Source organism: Paroedura picta, chromosome 2, assembly GCF_049243985.1.
Source record: "Paroedura picta isolate Pp20150507F chromosome 2, Ppicta_v3.0, whole genome shotgun sequence".
Lineage (NCBI taxonomy): Eukaryota > Metazoa > Chordata > Lepidosauria > Squamata > Gekkonidae > Paroedura > Paroedura picta.
In genome coordinates, this window is record NC_135370.1 from 64,373,835 (window position 1) to 64,392,940 (window position 19,106).

The 19,106-nt window shown below is 44.0% G+C and overlaps 1 protein-coding gene across 3 annotated transcripts in view; it reads left to right on the forward strand.

Moving 5' to 3' along the window:
• The window catches only part of ADCY5 (adenylate cyclase 5), a 285,163-nt gene that overhangs the window by 159,161 nt on the left and 106,896 nt on the right, over positions 1-19,106 (forward strand). For all 3 annotated transcript variants that reach the window (XM_077320443.1, XM_077320440.1, XM_077320441.1), the window contains exon 3: positions 7,206-7,327. In XM_077320443.1, the coding sequence (XP_077176558.1) occupies positions 7,206-7,327 (122 nt within the window). The remainder of the gene's footprint in view (positions 1-7,205; positions 7,328-19,106) is intronic.

Here is a 19,106-nt window from a genome sequence, read left to right on the forward strand (position 1 = left end):
TCTATTGTCTCAAGATCAGTTGTAATTCTGGGAAATCTCCAGACCCCAACTGGAGGTCGGAGGTGGGATGCAAATAAAAAGTAGGTTATTGAGTAGGTTAGAAGGAGAGAAGGATGCAAGGAAACGTGAGGATATGGGGTTGCCAGGAGAAGAGAAAGACAAAATAGTGTGGGGAGGGGAGATACAGGGGGGAATGAAGTGCCCTTTTCAAGTCATTGTATGTTTCCCATCATGTATGCGGACTTGGCCCAGCAACTAGCACTGCACATCTGCTTCCAGGGGGAGGAAGATAGGAGAAACTGAAGGAAAAATTAAAGATACGTTGGCTGATGGGTAGAGAGAAGAAAAGGCGGTAGGAAGGGAGAGAGGCTATGGGGGAATGAAGCCCCTATCCCCTTCCCTCCCCCAGAGGCAATATTTTCCCTCCATTTTTCTTTCCCTTTCTGATTGAGCTACCCTGAAAAAGTCCCATCTTGTAAGTTATTTGGGCTGTTAGCTCAGCCCAGGACTGAGGGAAAGATCAAGAGCCCCTTTTAATTTAAACTGTACTCAAGGTGTTTTGAAACTCCAAATTAATAAAATATTTTATTCAACATAGAAAGGAAAGGTCAGGTGAAATCAAGGGTAAAATTTCAGAGATAACTCAATATGAATCAGTATATAGAGAGACTTTAGGTCATATGTTTCAGGCTATTGAGAGTTTCATAAGCTATTCACAGTGACCTTTAAGATGATAGGCTTTTGTTCTAGTGTTTCCCAAACACTCCAGTACACTAGAACAATCTATTACCCAGACCCATTTTATAAATACATCAGTACTTGAGTTTTATCTGACTCTTAAGGTTTCACAAGGCAGTTTTTAACTATACCAGACCAGGGGTCTCTCCATTTTTCAGAGCTAACTCCCTATTTTGTCTTTCTTCTCTCACTTGAACATCTATTTCCTTTTCTGGCCTGAATGGGAATCTTTGCCTAACTACCTACTACTCTTTCCAACTTCCTCCAGTTCTCTGCTCTCAATCAGACCTGGATTCAGACACTGTCAGTACTTGACACTTCTCAGCTAGGGCGGAAATCACTTTGTTCTACTTAGCATCCAGTTCAGAAATCGTTTTCTGCTCAACTGATGCTCATGAATCAGATTTCTTGGAGCAGCCTGTCACTTAGCACTCTCTGGCTCTGTGAAGAATTAACCCTTCACAGTCCTTTATCCGCAAAGCACTTTTAAGCTTTTTTTTTTAAGCAATCTGTTACAGGGCCTTCATGGGAGGCAAAGACAAAATAGTGGAGGAAAGTTAAATGAGGTTCTCCCTGCATGCCTTTTTTGGCCCCCACATCTAATGTGAACAGGAACAGTATAATCACCTCTTTCTTATGTAATCTCTGGAATTTCAATTCTACCATTCTGAGCTCTTCTGATTCTGATATACCTATTCAAGTGTTGGGTTTTTCTGGGTGGTGGTGATTGTTGTTTTTGCATTTTTATGATATTCTGTGTAACAGATTACTATATTACTTTGTTACGTATTCAGTGCTGCTTCCAGCTGTAAAAAAAGCATGTACTGTAAATAATTAAAATATCACCTTCTCCTAAAAGAGCCAGTGTAAAAGCAACATTCACTCAATTTTCTTTTCTAAAAAGTTCTATCAGTTTTCCTAAACTGTGGGCCGTTCCGCATTCGTCCAAAATAGCACAATGGTTACTAATTGAAATCGCTACAGTTTTGCCGTTATGCACAATGTCGTTGACAATCTGCAACACTCCTGAAACCGATCCGCAAAAAGCGCTTCGTTGTAGCGCTTTCAGGGAAATCCCAAAAAGTGGATTCACCCTCCGGAAAGCACTACACTCCTGCAACCAATCTGCAACACTAACTTGAAAGTTCTGTGAGTTACCATTGTTGCGGTTTCTGCAAAGTCCCTCCCCCTGGCTCTCTCCTCTGATCTTCCGGTGAAGCGATCGCCATTTTTTTTCTCCGAGCAAGCGGAGATCAACGCACCAGCAGGCCTTCATTTACCCAGCAAAGCTTCCCCGGCTGCAGTCCCTCTGTTTAAAGTCACCAAGCACAAGCATCGCAGAGGCCCATTTGCTGGTTTATTTTCACTTTATTTTTCACACTGTTTTCGGCCGAAAATCGCACCCGTGAGGGGGGGAGATTTTTTTTTTCACTCGGGGGGAGCGTGGCAACAATGAAACGGCAGCTCAAACATCACCTGCTAGCTGGATGGGTCTCTCCGTTGCAACGAATCAATGCATATTCGTTGCAACGGGTGTGTGTGTGTGTTTTTTTTAAACCTTCCTTAAAGAGAAAGGGGCTGTTTGGGAGCATGATAACGGCCGCCCATTGGCTGCTTGACGGCCAGGGGCGGGACACAGCTCAGCAATATCGCTTCCTTTCTAGCGATTTTTGCCGAGACCGGAAGCCTGTGGGAAACGATAGAAACGCAACTGGATTCCACTACAAAGGCAGGTATGCATAACGACAAATTCCACTATTTAAAATGGCGATTTTTCGTTCAGCAAACAATTTGCTACATGGATCCCGGTGCGGAATGGCCCTGTGAATGGGATGGAATAGCTCTGACAATATTTGGCAGTTCATTCCAAAGAGATGGAGCTGCAACAGAAAACTTCCTGCCTGGCTTCAGATTATCCAATTTCCTTAGACACTGAATTGAATGCCAGCCTTAGTTAGAAGATTATAGAGCTGCCCAGGCTCATATGGGAGAGATGGTTCTTCAAGTAAATCTTTAAAGATTAAGACCAGCCCTTTGAACTGGACCTGGAAACAAATTGGTAACCAGAGCATTTGACTGAATGCATTTGATCCAGTGTTGCCATATTAAGTACTGACCAAGCCTTGCCAACAAATGTGCTACTGCATTCTGAGCCAATTGCAGTTTCTGAGTCATATGAAAAGGCAGCCCTATATAGAGGACATTGCAGCAGGAACTGTTTTGCCCTGATTCTGGGTGTCTGCCTCTCTTAAGCCACTCCCTCTTCTGCCTAAGAAGTGAGTTATCCAATAAAAATGCTGGTCATAGGTAGAGGTAGGCGGCATGGCATGGTGGCTCCCAGACACCTGGGCCTGCTGGCTCATGCTTGCCTGACTGGGGTCATCAGCAATCACACTTGACTGTGCTGGCAGAAGGCAGTTTTCAGTGAGGCGGAAGGTGATGGAAGCCTTGCATGACTGGTCCTTGTCCTCTTTCCAATGAGTGAATGTGGCCCTTTCTGAGAGCCATTTTGTCTGTCTGGTCTGCCCCTGCATTGTAGTGATCTAGTTGCATGATTCCAAAGCATGGATTGGCTGTATCCAAAAAGGGGTGGAGTTTTCAAGTCAGAGTGAAAAGTGAGAAAGCCTGCTCGACACAACACGGACTTGTTTCCTCATATGCAGTATTGGATCCAAGGGCTCCCCCAAGCTCTTTGAGAATCCGCTAATGACAGAACAATCTCATCTAAAGTTGGTAACACAATTCCTGTACAGACACTAAACTTTCCAAACCATATAACTTCCATGTTGTTATTTTGCAATCTTGTTATTACATTTGGTTGCATATTAGTGAAGGGTCTCAAATGGATGTCTAACTGGCCATCTATAAAAGATGTGTTTTCAAACAGAAAGGGAAAATGTGAAAAATCATGTAAGTATGCATACTTTTATACATTAGTGCAGTGGTCCCCAACCCCCAGTCCGGGAACTAGTACCGGTCCATGGATCATTCGGTACTGGGCTGCAGCTCCTCATCGTCCTCCTCCCTGGCTGCTGCCTCGGGGGCTGCCCTGCCACTCTGTTGATGGCTCACCTTTGGTGCTCTCCAGCAGCTGCCATGGCTGGGGCTCCCCCTTGGCACGGCACTGCACAGTTGCTGCTGGCAGCGCCCCCCCCCCAGCAGGCGGTGGGAAGTAATGGGTGCCGGCAGAAAACCATGGAGCAGGGCCTCAGGAGCAGGGGCTCAGGTGGCGGTGGCAACATCCCTCAGCAAAAGACTACCACCCCTCCAGACCTCAGTAAAATTGTCAAGCGTTGACCAGTCCCCGGTGATAAAAAGGTTGGCGACCACTGCATTAGTGTACTTCTGTCCATTCTGACTTTTTAGAAACATATATGTGGGTTTTAAGGGCAATTGTTAGATGTGGCACCCCACTAATATTAGCAAAGTAAGAGTAAGTAATTTCCAAATTAGAGTTTACGGATAATTAGTGACATTGAAAGATAAATGGAGGCTGCATGTGGTTATCGTTTAAAGTGGTGGGCAAATAATACCTACTCCTCATGCACCCTAAAACAGCAAGCAAATTGTGAAAGTTAAATCCACTATGCTAAAAAATGAGATAATATTTACAGAAATTATTCTCAGTTTCCTTTCTCTGTTTTCTGAAAAGATCACTATCATCCATGTGCAGAAAGAGAGATGTATGAGTTCAAAAATTGCTTAAAAACACGGGGGGAAATTTAATAACCAGAGTACTTAAGGATTTCTTTTACAGTACTGTGTGCAGGTATCCTCAGATCCTGCCATTTCTTAGCCCCAATTTTACTTTAATCTCTAGTCCTCTATATACAAATTAATGAGCTGTGGGGAAAGGGTTATAGGATTCCAGTCAGTCCATTTGACTATGTCAGTGAGTTAGAGGAATTGCTTTTGCATCTATTCTAAGTTGTAAAATAGAAGATGGGGAAGTTTGTGCCTCTAAAACTAGGGCCATTTCCACACAAAGGGGTAAAATGTGAGTGGCTTCCTGCTTACACACGCGGGATGGTAAATCTCACATTTGCAGCCCTTCTCACAGGGAAATCCCTCTTGTATTTTCCCTTTGCTCCATTGTGGCTTTTTGCCTCCTGATGAGTCTGCAAGGAAAAGCAACATGAACTTCTCCCTCCGCTCCTTGGCTTACCACAAGTCTCACCCATCTTACCACATCGTGCATCAGCTCCACCAAACTCCTACATGCTCCATTGTAGCTTCTCAAACACTGTATGTAAAATGCTGGCAAGTCATAGCCAACTTACATTGACCCCATAGGTTTTTCAAGGCAAGAGACAAACAGTCGTTTGCCATTGCCTGCCTCTGTGTAGTGTCCCTAGACTTCCTTGGTAGTCCCCCATCCAAGTACTAACCAGGGCTGACCCTGCTTAGCATCCAGGGTTTGTTAATATCTGGCTGGCCTGCACCATCCAGGTTGGGTCCATCTCCTATCAGCCATGATTTCAGTGGAACCTCTGAATACCAGGTTCTGGGAAAAGCAGCAGGGGAACTGTCGAGGTTGCCTTTTGCTCATGCCCTGACTGTCTTGACCAGAGCCCCATGATCCTCTAAGGAGCTTTCAAAAGGTTCCCTCCCATCTCTGACCCCCTCTTTGTTTCCCAGACTCCTGGGTCAGTTGGGCTCCTGTCATGTTCTTCTGAATGTTATGGCTGTCCTTTCCTGCCTCTAGGTGTCAAGATGCAAACTCTGCATACCTTTGAAGATAAGAAGGTGCATTCTCCAAGATCACAGACTGTAGAAAGAAATGGCACAGGGGTGGGGTGGGGGAAGCTTTTGTATGTTTTTAGCTTTAGCAATGAAGCGTCCTATTTATTTATTTATTATTCGATTTATAGACCTCCGCTCCCCGAATGGGCTCACGGCGGTTTATATCATAAAACATTAAAACACAATAAAACCCCCAATAAAATCTTCCCAAGCTTAACATCACAAAGGCAGCAGTGATCACAACTCCAATCCCTTCCCCCTTGTTCAGCCTGGTGGGCCAGATAACTTTTGGTGAGAGTGGGAGCAGATCTAATAGCTACTGATCCTCATTTGGAACACCGGGGAACTGCCCTGGCCTCAACCAAATGCCTGGCGGAAGAACTCCTTCTTGCAGTGGAAAGCTGATAACTCCGGCAGGGCCCTCAGCTCTTCCGGGTGCTCATTCCATCAGATTGGGACCAGGACCGAACAGGCCCTGGCCTGGGTCGAGGCCAGGAGAACGTCCCGTGGGTCCGGGACAACCAGTAGATTCATACCTGCAGAGCGAAGGGCTCTGCGGGGGTCGTAAGCAACCAAGCAGTCCTGCAGGTAAGTGGGACCCAGGCCGCCTATGGCCTTAAAGGTTAATACCAATACCTTGAACTTGACTTGGAAACAGACTGGTAACCAGTGCAGATGATGTAGCACCGGCTGAATATGGGCCCTCCAAGACGTCCCAGTGAGGATCTTAGCAGCCGCATTCTGTACCAGCTATAACTTCCAGATCAAAGACAAGGGCCAGCCCATGTAGAGCGAATTACAGAAGTCTAGTCTGGAAATGACTGTTGCATCAATCACTGTGACCAAGTGTTCTGAGGACAGGTAGGGCGCTAGCAGCCGGGCCTGGCGAAGATGGAAAAAAGCTGTCCGAGCTACTTTAGTGACCTGAGCATCCATAGAAAGGGAGGCATCAAATGTCACCCCCAAATTCCTGGCAACTGGTGCAGGTGTTAATTGCACACCCTCCAGATATGGGAGACATGCTTCCTGGTGCTGCCCTCTTCTTCCCAGCCACAGGACCTCCATCTTGGAGGGGTTGAGTTTCAGGCGACTCTGCCTGAGCCATCCAGCAGCCGTTTGTAGTCTCCTCAATAAACTGCTGAGTTTCTAAGCAGGACTCTGAGTTTGTGTTGTTGTTATGACAGCCATGGGCCATAACCTGCTGTGCTAGAATAGCAACATGCAATTTTGTTTCTACCCCAGAACCTCTTGAAAATGAACAAGGGTAAACAAGATCGCATAGGATTAAAATGGCTAGGTTATCCTGTAAAATGAGGTTGGAAGCCATAGTGATGCCTAGTTTGGACCTAAGCACACTGATACATTGAGGTTTGCAACTGATATCATCCTAGTGTAAGTCTCGATGTGGCATGAAATTGCAAGGAACAAAGTGACAATATGCATCCATTCTGTGTGGCCAACCTCTAACAGAACAGCTACATTGCAGATGTCCGCTATTATGAATTGAAGTTAAATTGAAACTCTGAAAGACATCTGTTTGGCTTTGATACCCTCTGCTGTTTTATTATGGAGTGAAAGAAGATCCTGGGAAACATTGTGGGTTGTGCCCATGTATCTCAGAATTAATGGCTTCTTTTCTCTCACATGAGATGCAAAGAGATGTGCATTTGTGTTATTAAATAGATAGCAAGTATTTTAATTAATTCATCTGTCTCACACTACAGGAGCGCCTCCTGCTCTCTGTACTTCCTCGTCACGTTGCCATGGAGATGAAAGCCGACATTAATGCCAAAAAAGAAGATATGATGTTTCATAAAATTTACATCCAGAAGCATGATAATGTCAGGTAAGTACAGACTGAGAGAAGTGGAATTCACCCATATCACACTCACATTGTCTTTTTGTGTAAAAAACCTACTACAACAACAGAGGAAAGAGATAAGCAAAATATGTACCTCTGAAATGTTTTTCCTTGAGCTGTTTATGCTTGAAAATGGGATGGAAGCAGTACTAAGGGTAGAGAAATACATTTTTGGAATAATACAGGTTTATCTCCTTCAAGCAGGAAATAAAATCTCAAGTTACATTCAAAGAAAGAGAACTAATGCATTTATTTGGACAGATGGATGGAGGTAAGCTAAATCAACAGGCCAGATTCTGGCCTTCACCCTTTGCACCTAGTCCTTTTGCATTTGGGTGCAAAGTACAAAAGTGATTCACTATTTTGGATGTGACTTGTCAAAAGTCATCTTGGAGGGAAGTTGTGAACCTGTGCCCCAAGTTTTCTTTCTTCTACATTAACCTTGTCTATCAGCTAAGAACTCATGAATAACCCTTCTTGTGGTACCTCTATCTAAAAGTTTAAGAGCCTTCTCCATGTGGAATTATGGGATCCTCTCACTGAATGTGTTGGCCTTGTGCCTTCCTTCTTACAGGGTTGCCAGACCCCTTGGTTGAGGCAGGTTCCCCTGCTGCCAAGCCTCACCTCTCCACTGGCTATCAGCTGGCCAATGGAGGGGGGGAAAGTTACCTCCCAAAAGAGGGAGGTCTGTCCCATGTGCAGTGCCCTGTCCACATTGCTGCCTACATGACCAGGAAGTGACATTGCCACATTATGGACGTTGGGGCAATACTCTGGCATTGGGCAAAACTTGAGCCTAGAAGCCTAGTTGGCCATAGAGCTTTGGCCCAAGTACCTGAGCATCACCTGGACATGATGATAGCACTTCCTGGTAACATGGTCAGTAATAGGGACATGTTGCTGTACATTGGGTGGGCCTCCCATCCCTCACCGGTTTCCAAGAACGACCTGGCAACCCTGCCTTTGTTATAATTTTGGTTTTCCATTTTGCTCATGTGTTTAATTATTACTTGCTGTGTTCATAATTTACGTGTTAATTTAATTTGACTGTTTATATTTTTGGAACTATATATGTAATCTGATAAAATTTATAACAATTAGTATTAGCTGATCAGTGGATTTAAGGGTGTGTACATTTCATTTAAATGTACTAATTATTGGCTTTCTTCATCCAATTCAACCACTTTAGAAGAGAGAGCTCAAATGTGCATTTCAGAGAAGTGGAAAATCACTTTAACCCTTATGACTCCCCTGACAGTCATGGGATTTGAAAAATTATCTATGCAGGATTTCCCTGCCGTGGTTGTGGCGATTCCATGCATGATTAATCTGATCAGCTTGATTTGCCATCTACAAAGGACTGAAACCAGTGACCTAGCCTCTAAATGGCTCAGTCCCAATGTAGTAACACATCACTTCATAGCCTATTTAAATGTAGACTGGTTCAATCTCATCAAATTAATTGAAAATTAATCAACTGAAATCCAAGTATTATACCACATAACTGCAGCTGGCATTTTAAAATTAGAAACAACCTGTGTTGATGACACAGTCTTTTTATCTATGTGACACTATTTGAAATAAGGCTTCCAGGATCAGAGCAGATTCTCTAATGTTGGACTGGACTGAACTCCTGTTTGTGAATATCGTGTATACAAATTAACCAGCTCTAAAAGGAGGCCAATGTACCAAGAAGAAAGGAGAGCAGTTCAATATGATAATGTTGTCACAAGAGAAAGAAGAAAGCTGAGTGATGACATAATTTAGTCTGAGGACATTTTTGTTATATTCAAATAATAGTTCGGATTCTGATGTTGTTAAGTATTGGGGAAGGCTTATTGTTATGTCTTAATTATTCTATGAGCTTTCCAAGCAGTAGTACTTTAGAAGGAAAGTGGTAAATAATTTATTTTCACATGGCTCTATTGTCTGAAGGGTGTATATCGCTTGTGCTTGGCTGACTAAGATCTCTTCTCACACTGTAAATTGCGAAAACCTTACCCTAGGTTTTTCATTTTCCATGAACACGGTTGTAAGAAGGTCTGTACATAGGCTTATTTGTTAGTGAAAATTCAGTTTGTTCAATAGAGACCACATATGGGCATGACCCGTAGACATCTTGTGCAGCCAATTTACACTCTTTCCCAACCATGAGTGAAGGAGTATGTAGAGAGTTGCGTAAATTTGTCGCATCTGTAGAATTGTGCAAGTGCAGACTGAGATATTGGACACAGAGCTAAACAGTCCTTGCAGTGCCTGGATGTTTTGTTTGTTTTTTTGTTAAAATAAAAGCAAGAGTGTCACCCTTGTATACAGACAAAGTGTGGAAATATTTGAATAGCAGGTGCCGTTTAGGAGTCACACACGGCCCTGTGTGAGTCTCTCAGAATACAAGGTCATGTAGTCTCAATTTCCTTATGCTTCACCATTTCCATTTTTTCTACCTAAAACATAGTTTTGAAAATAGGGATCTAGGCAGCAGAGTAAACAACACAAGCTATATAAATGTGCTGAGTACAGTTGCCATGGGAATCCCACCAAAACAAAACTCCCTGTGGTGAATAGTGCTGTATTGTGACATCTAAAAGTACTTACTGTACCTCACTGTGAGCTTCTGCACTCCTGCTCTACGTTCTGGGTAGAAAGGCAGGCCATGATTGCCCGTCACCATATACGGAATGTGTTAAACCATTCAAAGCTGACTGGCAGGTCTTCACTGTGATGGGCCACCTATCCCTGGCATTCTTCATGGAACCTGACATCATGTTAGTGACGTTTGAAATGGAAGTGAGTAGAAGAGAAGGAAAACAATAAACGGTGAAACCTGCATGGTGAAGTGGTTAGGATCAGACTAGGATCTGGGGAAGCCCAGGTTCAGATCTTTACTCTGAGGTGGAACCTCTGTGTGTGACCTTGGGGCGGTTGCTTCCTCTCAGCCCAATCTATTTCACAGGATTGTTGTTGTGAGGATGAAATGGAGGAGGGGAGAACAGTGTTGTAAACTATTTGGGCCTCCACAGAGGGAGAAAGGAGTGTATAAATATCTAAATAAATACTGTTCGTTCGCCGCCTTTTCGTCCCTCTCCAGTGACTGTCCCTGCCCTGCCCTTCTCTGATGCTTACGCAGTCTGCATTTGGCTGCTTTGTTTCATAGCTGATCCTAAGAGAGGCCTGTTAAGAGAGGCCTCTTTTTCTAGAGCTGCCTGCTGTCACGAAGATGTCACTCGGTCCTCATCTATACAAAGCGGCCTCTTTGCAAACCTGCCAGGCTTCCAATCCCTCCTGCACTTTCCTTTCTGTTGTGTTGCTGAGTCTCTTTCAAGTTGCTGCCCCCTCAGTATGCCTCTTCCCTCTTCTGGGGCTAATTTGCCTGTGACTGATGTTTTCTTATCTTGTTTGACACAAAGATTTCTGGTCCACTCTGTTCCACAGTCTGTGTGTGGAGAGGTGGCAATCAATTTATACACACACTTGTGATGTGAGTGATCACCGTTTATTGAAGGGTTACTCCCACTCACAATAAGTATCTCTGAAAGAGAAAGTACATTTGGAATAAAAATAACTTTGCAGCATAAATGTTTCTTTCCCACGTCTCTGTGTGAAACATAAAGGTCATTGTCAGAAACCCAAGTGAGAAACAGAATTTTCAGGATCCAGCAGTCCACTTTTCTAAGTAAACAACATGAATCGTGCCACTGGAGGAGTCAGTTTTTCATCCTGTAAAAGTTTACAGCAGACATAAAGACACTAATATATGATAAGGCTGTGAGGTTTACCTAATCCTTTCCAAGTTGAAATTTAAAATGTTCAGTGTTTCTATTTATGGTCACCCCTTGCCACAATAATCCCTGAATGGTATCTGGAATGGGTCAAATATAGTCATCAAAGAGAGAAGCCGTTGGGATGAAAAACAAAGGTTGGTTACCATTTACATTCCTCTCTAAACTATCTTACTGTGTTGTTCCTTTTGGAGATAGTATCCAGGCGTGGTAAGAAAGACACTTGAGCTTTTAAAGGTTTGTTGAGAAATAAACCCCATCAAGGTAAACCTACTGTTGTGGGTTGTTAAGGAGACCACCTGAACAGTCTTAAGTTCACTACCATTTCCAGAAATACAGCAGTTATGCCTGTCACCTCTGCAAACAAAATATATGCATAGCTTCCCAACGTTATTTGTTTAATGTACCAAAACATACCAATTTGTAGTTTACTTTCTTCTTTTTAAGTGATTTGAGCACAGTAGTCCAATCTGTCTGAGAATCAGTATATCTGATTTTTCACTACTGTATCAGCCTTTATCTCTTTCTACTGGAAACCGTCCCCAGCACACCTAAGCTGAGGAATGTTAAAGTGTGAAGGGGGACCGTCTGCACTCTACCATTCTGTCATGTGTTTAGTCGATTCCTGTCAGGCCTGGTACAGCATCCTGTAAGTCAGGATGGGATGTGTGTGTGTGGTTCAGACCCATGGGGGAGAATGAGGTAGCAGACTCCTAAGAGGGCAGAACAGATTGTAACACTTCAGTCTGTGGATGCACGATGCGTGCTTTGAAGGTTTTTGCACAAACTTCTCCTTGCAAGTAGAAGGCTAGCACATCAGGAAGGAAGGTGCTAAGTTCTATTTGTTTGCTGTGCTGGTTTTCCCACCGGAAGCTGATTTTGCATAGGGGAACATTTCAAAATGACATCCCTCATCTGCAGGCTTGTGGTGTGATCTGTTCTTCTTTTCCCTTATTTCTCAGGCCCAGATATAGACTTTCCAACTCCAGATTGAGAAATTACTGGAGTTTGGGGACTGGAACCTAGGAAGGGTGGGTTTGGGGAGAGAAGGGGACTGAATCAGCAGGGATGTGGTGTCATAGAGGACACTCTCTGAAGCTGCCATTTTCTCCAGGAAACTGTAGTCTGGAGACTAGCCTGTAACTGAAGGAAAATTAAGAGCTCTGCCTAGAGATTGGCAGCCCTATCACAGAAGCAGTCCTGACCTGGAAGCTTTTTTGAAAGTGCTTCTTACCACAATTTTGTATAAGTCATGATCTGGAATGTTGCTGGTCTGGGCAACTGCTTTGTATCTCTCCCCTCAGACCAGAGGTCAGTGATAACATAATTCCCACCTCCCAGGCTCCAGCCTCCGTACTTACCACTCATTTTCCTAATGGCAGCATTGCGACTTTCGCAACCTGAAATTAGATTCAAGTGGGTAACCGTGTTGGTCTGAAGTAGCACAACAAAAATTGAGCCCAATAGCACCTTTAAGACCAACAAAGATTAGTTAGCAACGGGAGAATTCTGACATTCCTGTACTTCGACAGCAGTGTGTGCTGGGTACAGAGATGAGGTTTTTCTTTGTGTTATGAGTTCAGGATAAGGGGTACAATTGGCTTATTCTCAAGCATCTTACATAATCAGACTGTCTTGGGAAAAATGGTTCATACAGTTCTGTTTCCATATTGGAGAAGTGCCTAATTTTTACTGCAAAACCAGATAAATAAAAGACAAAAAAGAAAAACATGAAATCAGACAAGCATCTATTGTCCTTAGATATTTGATTATTCTTCACTGTTAAATTGTGACCCATGCCTTTTCCGCATTATGATTAAAAGTCGGGCCAGCACTTGTCTGATAGCGGAACTAATCCCCACTTCCACATGATGTTGGCGCAAGCCTGGCCCTGGCCCTCCATTGCCTCATGGCAACAGAACAGAGAAATTTCTGTGCTCCCTTTTTTGCCCTGGGCACTAACAGGGCCTATACCAGGGCAAGCTGGGCTCTTCCCCCTCCCTGGGCCTACTACAGTGTCCCAGAAGGGGCACAAATCCCCTGCATGGCTCCATGGTGCTGTGCACCGCTGAGCTGCCTGGGACATTTTTTGTTGTTGTTTAGGAATGCAGTATTGCTACAGCATTCCTAAACAGAAGAAAAGGCCCCTGCCCACCAGCAGTGCAGCGAAACCTTTTTGCCTCTTGTGGAGGCAGAAATAGGGGGGGGGCAAAAATGGTCCACCGTGGGGGACAAAGGAAGTGGCGGGGCAAACTGCTTTGTCACAAAGAACCAGCAGCAGCCCAGAGCAGCTCCACCAGTGCGGAAAGGGTCGCAGTGATAATTTTTACATATATATTGAAATGAAATGTGCACATGAAAAAAGCTAGACAACCAGTAGCTTTCATCACTTTTGTTATGACTTTGTGGTTTCTGGACCGTGGATCTAAAAATTATGCAGTGGTGAGTTCCTAGAGAGGCAAAGGAGGATTATATGACTGATGGCAAATAGATAATGGAATTGTTATTATCAAACACACACACTTGTCTGTTCAGGGACTAGATGAATTTACTGTTACTCCAAGACACAGGATAATTAATTTGGGAGGAAATGCATCCTGCATGATGCGTCCTCCAAGCCCAACTGCAGGATTTTCTCAACATTGATCAGAGTTTCCTTGGGGCTTGGCTGATGTCCATCTTGTGCCATGTCAGACATGTTCTTTTCTAAAGTGCATGAGACTTTGGCACTGTAGGAATTTGGGAAGCAGAAAGAGAAATTGGCTTCTATGAGCTCACTTCCTCTTAATCCTTCCAACAGCAATGGAAACTTGTCAGTCACCACAGTCTCCCATAAGCAATGAACACATCATTACATTTACATTTTTCAATAGAATGTTGTATTGCTGAAATACATCAGGAAAGCCAGCATTATCCGGAAAACTTTAACTGTGACAGAGGCCCTGGCACCAGTGTGGTCAGGGCCAGGAAGATCCGGACATTCTCAGCACAGGGAGGATGGCTGTGGTTGAGAACAGAATGGCCAATATTGTTAATGCCCCTGTGTGCATCTGTGGTGCAATCTAATTTGGAATACTGTGCATAGTTCTAGCCACTGTATCTCCAAAAGGATATTGCAGAGCTAGGAAAAACACAGAGGAGGGTATCCAAGATGATTAGGAGGTTGGAGCACCTTCCCTATTTGGGAAGGCTGAAGTGTCTGGGTCTTTTCAGTTTAGAAAAGAGACAACTAATGGGGTTATGATAGAGGTTTATAGAATTATGCATGGGATGGAGAGAGTTAACAGAGCATTGACACAAAATCCCACCTTTGTGGAAGTAATTTCTGACTCTCCCCCCCCCACACACACTGCTGCAGTGAAGTGCAGTGGAACCTTTCCACCCAGGAGTTGTGCGCCAGGGAAAATCTTCCCCTGTCAATACATAATAAATGGCAGGGCATGCTGCCCTGCAACAAGAAACCACCAGCAACCTGGTATGGCTGCCGCTGTGCATAAAAGGTCTGAGATCATAAAAGGTCATTCTCTGAAAATATGTTTGGATGGGTAGCTATGTTGGTCTGAAGCAACAGAACTAAGTTTGAGTCCAGTGGCACTGTTAAGACCAACAAAGTTTAATGCTGAGTATAAGTTTTCACATGCATGCACACTTCTTCAGATACACTGAAACAGACATTGCCAAGCATTACATATCACAGGATAGATGCCAAGAAGGGCTAATTGGATTAAAGATGCATCAGGACCTGAATGCCAACTATAGCTCACATTGGGTTAAAGCAGTTGGTAAAACCTGTGAGTAGAAGCAAATTAGCATCTGTTCCACTAAATATTTCTGGGAAGGGCTTGGAGGAGAAGCCTGCCTCATTGCTTAAGTGCCACTCAGCTCTTAACACCCACTCAGGGCGTCTGTCCTGCCCCTGAGTACCTCCTCCTCCTCCTCCAACCGGCTTGCCTGTCTAACGGCCAGCCAATCACTTTCCGTCCCCCACCCCGGACCACCCCCTCCTCCTTCCACTTCCCTCTGAGGCTTGGAGGCTGCAGATCCCTGCTGCGTGAGAGCTGCCCCTTCCGGTGAGTCCCCTAACACAGGGATAGTCAACCTGTGGTCCTCCAGATGTTCATGGACTGTAATTCCTATGAGCCCCTGCCAGTGTTTGCTGAACATCTGGAGGACCACAGGTTGACTACCCCTGCCCTAACAGCTGCCTGCAGCCTTTCCAGGTCCTGGGGAGGGGGGGCTGTCCACAGAGTTCTTCCACTCCGCCTCCCTAATCTAGCGCCTGTTGTATTCCTGAATGCAGTGAGCTTGGCCCCTTGTACAGATAATTAAAAAGTTGACAAACAGATGTAAGAACTGAGTGACTTAGTATGTGTCGTGAGATAAGAATCCAACATATCTTTTAAGCCCTGGGGTTTCATTGTCCTGAGTGTTGTAATAATTTGTAATTCAGCAATCTTCCATTCCAGTTTGTTTCTGAAATTCCTTTGCAATAAAACTTTGAAGTCCCTTTCCTGAATGCCCTGGAAGGTAAAAATGCTACCCTACAGGTTTCTCAGTGATAAAAATGATTAAACTCATTTCACTTAAATATATGACATCTGTTCCAAAACAATATCAGATTGTTGCTTCATATTTAATGACAGCAGCAAGGCTGGTTTTTGCCAGAGTCTGGAAATAGAAACCTAGACCATTAAAAGAAGATTGGTTAAACAAGCTAAAGAAATGTAGAAGTTATTAAAGTTAACTTTATGGTAAAGATCTCCAAGATATAGAGAGGCTTACAAAGATGTGGCATTGTGCGATAATGAGAATAGGAAATTATGGTTAAAATAGTAAGAGAAATATTTTCCTTTGTTAATATTGGATTCTGACTGAACATCTCTTTTCTGTCAAGTGTTTAATTAATATTGGAAAAGTGTGTCTCTGTTACTGTATAATTTATATGCATGATTTAAGTGCTTAATATTTTTGTTATATATATACACACACACACACACACACACAGTTTTTAAAAGAAGAAGAAGAGTTGGTTCTTATAAAACAGAGAATTATTGTCAGTATAGAAATATCTTGGTGGAAAAGTAGTCTTTGTCTCATCCCCAGTTAGAGCATATATTTCCATCTCCCCCTCATACACACACTTTTGCCACCTCACTCACAGCTTGGTTGTGATGTACGACAGCACAATTTGCAACCCATAAAGCTAAGCATAACCTTCCAATCTGCTGCACATGACGACCTGAAAGATGATTACCAGTATCCCAGGTACCCAGCAAGTCTCTGGCAAAGCTAGGTGCTAAACCGGGCATAGTGTGTTGCAGATTGTGTAGGCTAATCCTTCTTTTTTGCTTTGATTATATTGTATGAAGTTGGCTGGATGGGTTTAGGTCAGGTATTGCTGTTTATAATGAATGTAGATGCTTATGTTTAACCAGGTTCAGCTATAATTGTTGCATTTTTCTTTTGTTATGAATTAATGGTTGAGGCCGGCCCCTCCTTGTAAGATTGGCCCCCCCTTCCCCTCTCAGGGCTATATATGCAGTGTTCCCTGGCCGCCTCCCTGGGAATGCCGCCACTGTCGGGTTGGTTGGGTTGGACGGTGTAGTTGTTTTTGTAGGATGTTTTTATGTATTAGGGGTTTTATGGGTTTTTATATGTTGTTACCCGCCATGAGCCTGAGGGGAGTGGCAGGCTATAAATCGAAGTAGTAGTAGTAGTAGTAGTAGTAGTAGTAGTAGTAGTAGTAGTAGTAGTAGTAGTAGTAGTAGTAGTAGTAGTAGTAGTAAAGTATGCATGTATGGAAAAAGGGAAAGATACCCCAGAGAGAACACTTGGGTTTTAGCTCAATAGCATCTTAGAGATCCACAAGATTATCAGGGTACAAGTTGTTAAAAGTCAAAAATTCCTTCATCAAGCTGCTAGAAATATGTTTCTTTGCTATTGAAATCAAGATCTTCCACTGCACAGCAGCACAGCTTCTCCCCTGAAATTATCCTGGAGAGGCTTTCTGAAATGATAATTTGTTTCTTGGAAACCCCCTATGGAGTCTAGATGTGCAACACTGTGGCTTTCTTACTACTCGTGTCTTAAAATGCTGGCTCTACACTACACTGTATTTCCCTAAATTAGAAGGCTACAGCAAGATGTCTAACAGTTTTGAGAGTTTGACAGAAAAACACACTCTGGGAGACAAAAATTCAAAGTCTATTATGATGCCAGTAACCGGAGATGTGCAGGAAAGGACACATAGGCAGGGACCTATTAATGAAATACAGAATTACTTAAGAACAGGAAATAAATATTCAGAGCACATAAACCATGGATTCTGATGTCTCAACCCCAATGTATGGAGAATGGGAATCAAGTAGGAGAAAGAAACTATGACCTAAAAGTGGGATGACACAAATGAATTATTAGGATTGAGGGGTACAATTTATTTATTATTATTACTAGTAAGCAAGCCCGCTGCAGGGAAATGCAGCGGGCGCTAGGACTCACCGGCGGCGGGCTGGTCGTCGGTGTCGTTGGTGGCGGCGGCGGCAGCAGGCTTTTGTAGGCAGCAGGCAGGCAGGCTCCCTGGGGCGGCGGCCTGACGCAGCGAGAGGCGCTTCGCGCGGCTCGCAGTTGCTCAGGCTGGGAATCGGAGGGACCAATCGGCAGGCGCTTCGCGCCTGCCGATTGGTCCCTCCGATTGTCGTGAGGAAGGGTCCAACCCGGACCCTTCCTCATCACGGACAAAGCCCACCTCAAGGGGGCTTAACTAATTATTTAGTCCGTGGCGCCCGTGGCGCCACGGGCTGTTTAAAGATATGGGATTTGTTCCCTGCTGCTCTCGGCACCCCAACTCATGGCGGGTTACAAAATAAAACTCTGTAATACAATAAAATTCCCATTAAATCCAAATTAAAAATTAACATTAACAAATACTTGTACATATGGTCCCCCACAGCGGGACAACTCCCCCCACTAGGGCAGGAGGGGAACATCTACTGATCACCACTGATGGAACGGAGCGTGGTGGAGTGTCTTTAGGGGCTTCATCCTATCTTTTCTCTGCACTGGCCTCAACCATAGACCTGGTGGAAAAGTTCCATCTTTCAGGCCCTGTGAAATGCCGAAAGCTCCCACAGGGCCCATACCCCTTCCAAGAGCTCATTCCACCAGGTAGAAGAAGAAGAGTTGGTTCTTACATGCCGCTTTTCTCTCCCCGAAGGAGGCTCAAAACAGCTTACATTCACCTTCCCTTTCCTCTCCCCACAACAGACTCCCTGTGAGGTGGGTGAGGCTGAGAGAGCCCTGATATCACTGCTCGGTCAGAATAGCTTTATCAGTGCCATGGCAAGCCCAAGGTTACCCAGCTGGTTGTATGTGGGGGAGTGCAGAATCAAACCTGGCTCGCCAGATTAGAAGTCCGCACTACACCAAAAAGGCCCTGGCCCTGGTCGCGGCTTGTTTAAGAGGGATAGACAAATATATGTATACTTATGAGGAAATATATGCATCTGAGCATGGAAGGTCAGTTGAGGGGTAAGAAATAATAGTGATATGGCAGGGGTCTGCTATAGGCCACCAACCCAAGCAGGGAACTTGGATGGGACACTCCTAGACCAAATTACAAAGTTCTCAAAGAGACAGGTCATAGTATACATGGGGGATTTTAGTTACCTGGATATCTTTTGGAAGTCACTCCACTAAAAATGAAAGATCTAATAAATTCCTGACTTGTCTTGCTGACAGCTTTGTTACCCAAATTGCTGGGGAATCATGAATATGGCAAGAGGCAGGGGTAACACAGGATCTTTTACTACCAATTTTTACGGGGTCCTTTCCTTGGAAGAAGCCCTTCTTAAATGAAGAAGACAAAAGCTTACACTCGGGATTTATTTGGGGAAAATATCAGGGTACATTCAAAACACACACATAAGCAAAACCATACATACACTAAGTTCTACAGGGGGACAAGTTCAAGATACTGCACCTTTCTT